The sequence below is a fragment of the Apis mellifera genome, linkage group LG1 (genome assembly GCF_003254395.2).
Source record: "Apis mellifera strain DH4 linkage group LG1, Amel_HAv3.1, whole genome shotgun sequence".
NCBI classification, from domain to species: domain Eukaryota; kingdom Metazoa; phylum Arthropoda; class Insecta; order Hymenoptera; family Apidae; genus Apis; species Apis mellifera.
In genome coordinates, this window is record NC_037638.1 from 15,607,803 (window position 1) to 15,617,145 (window position 9,343).

At 29.9% G+C, this 9,343-nt stretch overlaps 2 protein-coding genes across 6 annotated transcripts in view; both read right to left on the reverse strand.

Annotated features, from left to right (window-relative positions):
• LOC724539 (probable serine/threonine-protein kinase irlB) overlaps positions 1–4,323 on the reverse strand; it is a 77,186-nt gene extending 72,863 nt beyond the window's left edge. The window contains exons 1-6 of one of the 4 annotated variants that reach the window (XM_026444907.1): positions 4,200–4,323; positions 4,089–4,118; positions 3,866–4,031; positions 3,193–3,798; positions 2,890–3,092; positions 1,178–2,754 (exon numbers count right to left, since the gene is read on the reverse strand). In XM_026444907.1, coding sequence (XP_026300692.1) covers positions 2,460–2,754; positions 2,890–3,092; positions 3,193–3,798; positions 3,866–3,979 — 1,218 coding nt within the window. In that variant the 5' untranslated portion in view covers positions 3,980–4,031; positions 4,089–4,118; positions 4,200–4,323 and the 3' untranslated portion in view covers positions 1,178–2,459. Of the gene's footprint in view, positions 1–1,177; positions 2,755–2,889; positions 3,093–3,192; positions 3,799–3,865; positions 4,119–4,199 lie in introns of those variants that run through there. The other 3 variants (XM_026444897.1, XM_026444912.1, XR_003306016.1) reach the window with 3 other exon arrangements.
• Positions 4,324–4,441: 118 nt separating this feature from the next.
• Positions 4,442–8,945, reverse strand: LOC102655896 (nucleoplasmin-like protein). Of its 2 annotated transcripts, none has more exons than XM_006570813.3 (5): positions 8,571–8,944; positions 8,202–8,317; positions 7,134–7,347; positions 6,611–6,687; positions 4,442–5,791 (listed from the first exon to the last, which is right to left on the reverse strand). In XM_006570813.3, exons 1-5 carry the CDS (start codon positions 8,590–8,592, stop codon positions 5,684–5,686), a joined length of 537 nt encoding a protein of 178 aa, XP_006570876.1. In that variant the 5' UTR covers positions 8,593–8,944; the 3' UTR covers positions 4,442–5,683. The 2 variants fall into 2 exon arrangements, with proteins under 2 accessions (XP_006570876.1, XP_006570877.1); XM_006570814.3 differs by lacking the exon at positions 4,442–5,791 and adding an exon at positions 6,007–6,315 and having other exon boundaries at positions 8,571–8,945.
• Positions 8,946–9,343: the final 398 nt, after the last annotated feature.

Below are 9,343 nucleotides of genomic sequence, written 5' to 3' on the forward strand. Positions count from 1 at the left end.
GAATTTGAATCGGCCGGTAAAACAATGAAATAACGATGTAATCTTCGACAATGGATGGCATAACCGGCCAGTAGTCGCGCGTTGTCCGCTTGTTAACGATGAAATATTACGTATGTACGGCAGCTGTCATCTTACTTGTCCTTTGACGGCATATTTATACCGGTTTCACCCTGTTCCGCGGCGCCTGATCGCCGATAATGGATGCCCCTCGCTAATACGCCTCGTTTGCGAGACGCTTTTACGCTTCTGATTCTGGTTGCCGGCACAAGCGACCTAAATTTTCATACAACTAGAATCCCCGTCCAATTATCGAGTATTTAAATATCGAATACGAGAGAAGAATGGAGAAGAAGAAGAAAAAAAAAAAACTAGAAATCGAGTCATTAAAGTCCGAACGAAATTCGAAACTGAAAACACGGTCGTTACGAATAGTTTTCCAATTCGACTGATTTATTTTGTGACACGAAAGATACGGTATCCCGTTATCGGGAAAATAAAAAAAAATAAAATAAAAAACAGGAAAAAAAAAAAAAAATTGTAACACGCGCGTGAAGTTAAAACCGCTCTTTTTGCGAGACAACCGAACCGGAAAGGTTTGAAACAATGTGGAAGTAGAGGGCTTATCGATCGCGCACGATTGATCGACGTGTATCGAAATCCTTCGTGGATCTAACAGACTGTCTTTCGCGGCACATTTATGCCGGGTTTCCACTGTGCATGACGTCCGATGGACGATAACCGGCGCGCGCGCTAATACCACCAATCAGGAACAGAACGGGATCGGGAATCGGTAATCAGGATCGACGTTCGCGTTCTCCAAGAGGCCATTACTCAAAGATCCGACATACCGGCAAAATAGGTGTCACATGACGATTAAACCTGCCCAAAGCTGAATTTCTCGTTAACCTATCTGTGGTTTCTAATATATATATATAATATACTACTAATATACTACTAATATAATATAGAGAAAATGTATTCATTTCAAATTCTATATACTATCCTATTTGCTTTTGATCAAAAGTTAAAAAAGAGAAAAGAATGACTCTGATTTCAAAATCAAACGAAATCAATTTCAATGTTAATTCAAAATTGCGTCTTATATCATACGATAAATAGTTTTAAAGTTCAAATATATAAAATCAAAAATATAGAAATAAAAAATGTATTCGTCAAAATGAAAATCTAAATTTTTGTAAAAAAAATGTTAAAGAAAAAAAGAAAGGAGAGCGAGAATTGTTAGCGGTAGTGACGAGTTTTCGATTGAACCATGATCATCGTGGAAAAACACGAAGTGAGAAGAAGAAATGGCGGATCCGTTTAACAAGGTGCTTCGCCTACCGGATAATACATAAGGGGTATTAAGGCCGCTACTCAATTGGGTATGAGCTCACCGAGAGGTGGACGTCTCAATTTTCTTCGCGACTTAATGACCGATCGTTAAAACCCGGCTTCGCCTCGAACCGGCTCCTCGCCGCACGAGAACGAGCAAGATAAAACGAGACGAACATACTTGATCCTCTCTCTTGCGTTCTTACTCACATTCTCATACTAACACATATCGACAATTCTCGTCGTTCTAACGTAATCATGAACTTTCTGTAATGATATTTACAAGTATAAGAAAGATTTTGCCAATTTCTCGTCATAATTTTACTTTTGTTGCTATAGATGAATATCTAAATATAATATATATATCCATAATATAATTAAAACTATCGTATTTTATTGTGGTCAATTTATCTCGTCAATTTTCTCTCGTTTTCGTAATATTTTATATCAATAGAAATCGTATTTCTTTAATGATTAAGATTAGATATCGTTTCAAAACAACTCGTTAGATGTTTTTTATCGTAAATATTTTTAATTTCCAGATAGTTCCAGTTGCATATGCATATCTTATGGTTATTGTGTATTCGAATATCGTAACTGAATTTATGAGATTCGCTAATTTTATGATTATTAATTTTAATTTGCATTGGACGGCTATTGAATTTCTCATAAATCATTACTATGATATACAATTAGCTTTATGTTTCATTTTAAACAAGAATTTCTTTTAATTTGATAATACTACGCCATATTACTTACGAAAAAGAAGAATATTTCTTTAAAATATTTTATCCTTATCCAAATGCTTCGTATTGTTGTCGTTTGTTCCTACACTTTTATCTTCAAAAAATTGTTTAAATTATTTTTATAAAAAAATTATGTGCACTGAACATAACTAACACACACATTTCGATGTTACACTGAAAATATCAAAACCGTTTCATACCGAAATCGCCCTCTAGTGAACAAAATTTAAATGATTTACTTTAGCGCCACTTACTCTACACAGTCGATACATCACATTCTACATTCTACAGTCGATATCTTTTTAACAATAAATAAATAATATAAAAAAAGATAATAGTAACATTTACATTTTTACAACGTCTTAAATTTAATAATATTTGTCAAGTATTTGTTGAGATATGTCGTACATCCATTGAAGACTCTGCTAAAATAATATCGGAAGAGCTTGCTCGGCCTTCCGTTAATCGAATTTCCGGAGCGCTGCGAGCGCGTACTGTTCCCGATTTCCATGTATCTTTAGTTTGAACTTCTCGTATAGCAGTATTGGAGTACCCTTTTAATTTATTCGATCGAATTTTAGATACTAATTTTACATCTTCAGAATAATTGACGAAATTTTGAAGATCTGATGGTTTAGTAAATGATAAAGTTTTTTCAATTTCATTTTCAAATAAACTACAAAAAAATTAATTATATATAGTCACTTTTTAAAGAAATAAGAATGCAGAATATACATTAAAATAAGACAAAAAATTTATTTAAAAAAATGAATCAATATATTGACTTCTATTATAGAACAAATAATCTTACTGAATCGGTATCCATTTTGTAGATTCTTTACTACATCTTTTTTTACTTTGTTCTGCTAATTTCGCAATAATATTTGCATCTACATTTATTGATTTCGGTTTTTGCACACAACTCTTTAATCTCTCAATATTTAAAGTCAAATGTTGTATTTGTACCTTAAGTGTCGCATTTTCATGAACTAATCGTGCATTTCTTTGTACCACCTGAGAGTCCACACAATAAACAATTTCTTTTAATGAAAAATATAAAAAAATTATAGAATCGAACAATGACCAAAAATAATTGCAACTTTAAAAAGTTTACCTGTAAAAATCTTGCTTTACTTAAAGGCAGAGGCTCTTGAAACTTTTCGGATACAATTATATTAAGTTCTTCTCTTGCTTCATCTAGTTTCTCCATCATATCCGTTATTACTTGCAAGTGTTCCTTCAATAATTGATCAAATTTTTGCCTCAACGAATCTTTAGCATATTTCATTCGCAAAAACTTTATACACAAATTATACGTTGTTTCGATTTTCTCATTTAATTCTTCTCTAAGCGACTTATTCTCATCTTCCAAACATTCTCGTACTATCTCAAATTCTTTTCGTTGTTGATGTAATTTCGAAGCACCACTTGCACACCGTGTCTTCTGTCTTTGTATTTCATTGTTAAAAGAATCCTTTTCTTTTTGATAGAGGAACCTCTCATCATCCAACTGCTCTAAAATTAAGTCGATGCATTTAAAGATCGCGATGAACTTAAATGATTTTTTTGTAATCTTACGTTTGAGGTTCTTGATATGTCTTTGTTGTTTCTTCAATTCGGTCGACAATCGTTCATTTTCTCGTTGCATTTTTTGCAATTGTATATCTTTTATTTGTATAATATTTTCTAATGATGCAACCGTTTCTTTTAGGTCTGTCACCTTTAAATTATATATTAAAATTATTAAATTAATTATAATCGATATAAAGTGATTAAAAATCGCCTACTTGTTGACATAAATTTGTTAATTCTTCGTTGACGACTTGACATTGTGCATTCGAGCAAAAAATCTTCACATCTGGGCCCTTGTTCAGGCTGTTCTTAGAACTAATATTCTGCATATCATAATAGCAAATATTACGTTCTAGCGATGAACAGCAAAATTTTCTTGACCTTGAACCACATCAAAATGTTTTGTATTGTTAACTTTGTTAACGTTATTTCGCTTACCTCAAGTTTATCACCAATAAAACTTAATTACTGAAATAATTTACAAATATTGTAGGTTGTTCGTTTGTAAACAATCATAGGATTCTTCTAACAATACGAACCAATATATACCTCAAATATTGAAAATCATTAACATGTTTGTATTTATTTCTTCGAGGATTGTATAAACAAACAATTTCTTTCCCTCACATAATGACGAAAAATCACTTTCATTAAATTATTAGATATCTTTGATTGTATTAACAAATGATAAACGTCAAAAACGTCAAAAATTTTTAACCTACAAGTTACATAAATTTTCCTTATATGATCAAAAAAGGCATTCAAATAAAAATTACGTCATGCAATACTGATTAAAAGTTGTGAAATTTTTTATTGTATCGTATATGTACAAAATAGGTGTACAGACTACTTATCAATCGCATGGGCGCGTTTTATACACGCTTTATATATGCTATTATCGCATATAACACTGATGTAAGAGCATCACATTGTGTAGTACACCTGTGTAACCTCCTCTTCTGTTATCTTTCATCAAATGGAATGAATGTCAAGATGACGCGTAAATATGTTTCTTCTTTTTTTTTTTCTTTTTTTTTTCTTTAATTCTGATCTCATTTTTTTTACCCTCTTTACAATTATTAATAACATTCTAGTATAAGGGTTCTGTGACTATTACCCTTCCCCATCTTGTACACACGAAAATAATAAATTACACTGGAACGTTATCTTCGAAATTTGTTTTTTTTTTTTTTTTTCTTTAAAGAGCATAGTAATTCATTTTTTTGTGAATCGCGATTACATGACTACATTAGAATAGTGTATATTCGCATCACTGGAAGTGTTGATGTGTGAACACGGCATCGGAGAAGACAAAAAAGGAAATAATACGAATATACCTCACTGTAGGTCCGCCCGTGCTTTCCACTAATTTTATTAACAACAACTGGGCCAAATGTCTGTTTCTTTTCACACTTCATTTTAAAAAACGTATGTGTTCTTGTATTTTATCTTATGAATTTTTTGATAGTTTTAATCATTTTTTTTGTTTTTATTTTTTCATTTTTTTTGTTTTTTCTTCTTTTAACAGCATCGTAACGAGATAAAATAAACTAATAATATATGCGGTTGGCTCTCAGAAGAATGCCCTCTGAACTTTCATTTTCATAAAATTTTGTCAAAAAAATAATTTTTGATTCGTATCCTTAATATCTCGTAGTTTTCTTAATACGTTTTAAGGGTCACTCTTCTAAGGCAATTAAAAAAAAAAAAAATATTTGATTAGATGTTCAAAAAATATTTAATGTTATTTAAAAAAAATTCCACTTTCTATTCGCAATAAATGTTATATGAGTTCACAAACATGTTTATGAAATAAAAAATTGTAACGTTATTTTTCATAAAGTACATAGTGTGATATCTTATAATATTTTATTGGTCCAGTTGTGTTGTAGAAACGTGGAAGGCAACGTCTTTTGTTTGATAATCTGGTGAAACGATACTAGATTCGCACAAATGCGGATGATAATGATGGACTTACGCTTATTAGCCTAACTTAAAAGTTTGTTGTATTTCAATAGTAATAAGGCTGATGCTTATTTTTTCTTGTTCTTATTAGCTTGATTTTTGTATTTGGCTGCAGTTGTTAATTTGGCATTCTTCTTCTTGGGTTCATCTTCATCATCTTCCTCATCTTCTGGCTCCTAACATGTTAAAATAATAAATAGAATATAGCTACGGAAATAGTTTATAAACTTTCAGATATCATTATGATAAAATGAGGCAAAATTTTACTTTATAAAAGATCATATCCTTTACTGACATTCTAATGTATTTCTATTTCCTATAATACCAAAACATAATTCGAAAATAAATGTGGAAAAAAGAGGAAGCATGATATGTAAGGAATAAAAGCAACTGTTTTAAAATAGGATGATTTATTATGCAAGAAAATAAAAGACACATGGAATGAAAACACAAACGCAGAAAGTTATATCCACGACTTTCATTTATTCCTCAATCTTCAGAGCCCTCCCGCCCCCCAGAAATTTTAATATTCATATAACGTGATTTTAAAATATTCTTGGTAAAACTTGTTTTTTGGATGATGATTGAATAGCAGCATTTTAATATTAGGACTCTATTTGTCTACAGCTTCATCCAGTTTGGCACGCTTCGTGCCATTTTTTTTACCCTCTGCAGAATGCTTTCTTTTCTTTTGTGGTGCCTGAAATTTGTATTCCTAGTATATAGAAAATGAAATACTGACACTTTTGTTAATATACATAATAAAAGCATAACAAAAGATATGATCATCAAATTGATTTATATGTATGTAATTGCTTCAGTCGAAAATATTCTGCATTTTCCTTATATCAATTCTCAAAAAATTCTTATACAAGCCTAATTAGAATGTCAGTTATGAATACAATCTTCCCTTTACTTGCAATTTTTTAACTAACTTTTAATATGTACATGTATATATATATATACAACTAATCTAGAGGAAACATTGTTTGTACCTTATCATCATCATCATCATCGATGTTCTCTTCCTCCATTTCATCATCCATATCATCAAACTCCTCCATATGTGTACCTGAAAAATGCGAAATAATATAATATTATTTAGTTTAACTTTCTTTATTTCGTTCATTCACTTTTCCTAAGAAAATAATTTCCATGATTAAACAATTATTAAACAATTACATTTTCTAACATTTAATTTTTAAAATTATTTTTTAAAATATAATTTAATAATTTTATTTTTAATATAATTAATAAACTTTATAATTCCATTTAAAAATCCATCTATACTTATCACAACTGTTAAAAGGCGTCCAGTTGTAATTATCGCCTTCTCTTTGTTTCTCTCTTTCTCTTATACATAATGTTTAATTCTAATATGATTAAGTATTCAAGAAAAATATTAGCGTAATATTTTAATATACATTCTATTGGTAAATAATTACATATCATAAATTAAATTTTTATTATCATAATTATTATAACTTTAAGATAATAATAAATATTAGAGATTATTACCAAGTAGATTATGTCCTACTATGTGAACAGGACCACTTCCTTTAACCAAAGTAAATGTGACTGGAGGATCAGGAAAACTGAGATCTAAAATAATCTGTGCTGTTTTCCCCATCTCCAATAAAGCAATTGGTGTTTTGATGGGTCCTTTTAGTCCCATTGCTTCAACTTGTAGTACATTCAGTTCACCAGGTTTAGCCTCTGGACCTAAAAGAGCCTTTTAAAAAACATACAAAGCTAGTTAAAATTTAATTTTACTTGAAACTGATATATTGATCAAAAATAAAAAATAAATATGTATATATAAAAAATAAAAATTATATATAAAAATTTATATAATAAAAACAATATATTTATAATAATTATATAATATATTTTTTTATGAAATATCCATTATTTATATGAAAGAAAATTTTTATATTTCAATCAATTAAAAGTAAAAAAAATAAACAATTAAGAATATCTTTAAAAAGAATGAACTTGGCAAACATTCTTCATTATAGATTTATAAACATTAAATTGTTCTAATCTAAAATTAATGAATAGTTTTATATTAAAATACACTTAAACAGTGCATTCACTAAACAAATATCAACATCACAAATTTTCATGCTTTTGTTTCTCGAAAATTCGAAAATAAAAAGAGGTTATTTTATCATAAAAAAATAAAGAATGAAATTTATAATAAAAATTAATTTTTTATAAAGATATTAATTTCACATCATGATTAAAAATTCGCGCGCAAATGTAACGAAAGGTGATGAAAGCGCTCGAAAAATCGGGATTACTAGTGACGCCAAATATTGGTCATATATTTTTATACGGTTAATAGATAGATATAAGAAGTTGCGCTAAGCTGTTCGTACTGAGTCAGAAATTTATATCCAAATAAATCAACGATATACATCGTAGAACAAATAGAAACCATTTACTATGAAATCGCGCGTTCATGAAAATTCTTTATTCTTCATAGAACATGGCAAAAAGCAAACGAAACGTACGTAACGTATCAAAGAGCGATAAAGTATAATTTAACTATTCAATGTGCTCCCATCGATATTTTTTACTTACCATTTTTATGATCAGCTTCTGATCGGCACCAAAATGTTGGTTTGTGCCGTCTGCGTCGTCGTTCTTGTGCTCTGGATCCCATACCTCGCTAGAATTAAGTCCTTCGAGAGTGATTCCTGGACACACAAATCACAAAAGTACGCACACGGAATATCATAAATGCTTGCCGTTATATCATAGTTTGATAAAAAACGCAAGTTCATTAGCTCTTTAGGGGACAATGGGAGTTCGTCACAATGGCCGAAAACCAGCCGGCGTCTCAACCATAGTACCGCTCGCGTCGAATGGCCAATGACGACGAAAGTAATCGCGTGCGCAACAAAATAAAGGAGCCACAACGTTCACAATAACACGGCTTCTGATATTTACCATAAAGATACTCTTCCGCCATGACGATCGACTTGATATTAAAGGATTCTCGTTAGTGGATGTATAGAAGGACACCGTTGGAGTGTGCGTGCCGAACGAGAGTAGAGAAGCTAAAGACGCCGCGCGCACAACGGTCACTGCGCGAAGAACAGTGGTCGCACGTGCTAGATGAACGCGTAGCAAATGAGTTTCGCGTACTCAGCCTTGCGCGCCTAGAATACGTTCTTTCCTTTGATTGGTCGATGCACTTTCAACTATTCTGAACAGCGTTGCCATCTAATATCACAAACTACACTGAAGGCTTATGAAGGGTATTATTTACCCCGATTATTAAAGAAATAAATTAAATAAAAACGCAATTGTTTAATTTTTGATTTTTTATAATTTTTTTTGAATATTAAATATAAGAATTGTAAAAAATAATGAAAAATTAAACGCAAAAATTATTTCTAAAGCAAAGACATTGGAATAAAGAAATTAATTATTCTTTAGTTAATATTAACATAGAAAATTTGATTAATAATAATTTATTCAAAGAGTTATTGATTTTTAAATTTTTAATAGAAAATTTATAATTTTTATAATTTTTAGAACAAGTAAAAAATGCAATTATTTATTTTATTTACTTAAAAAAAGAAAATTATAGAAAAATTTAAATATTATAATTGTTTATATTTTTATATAAAAAGTAAATAAAATAAAAAAATAAATGAAAGAAAAATATTTTTTTATGAAATATATTAATTTTAAAAAATTATTTCAAGAAGATTAAT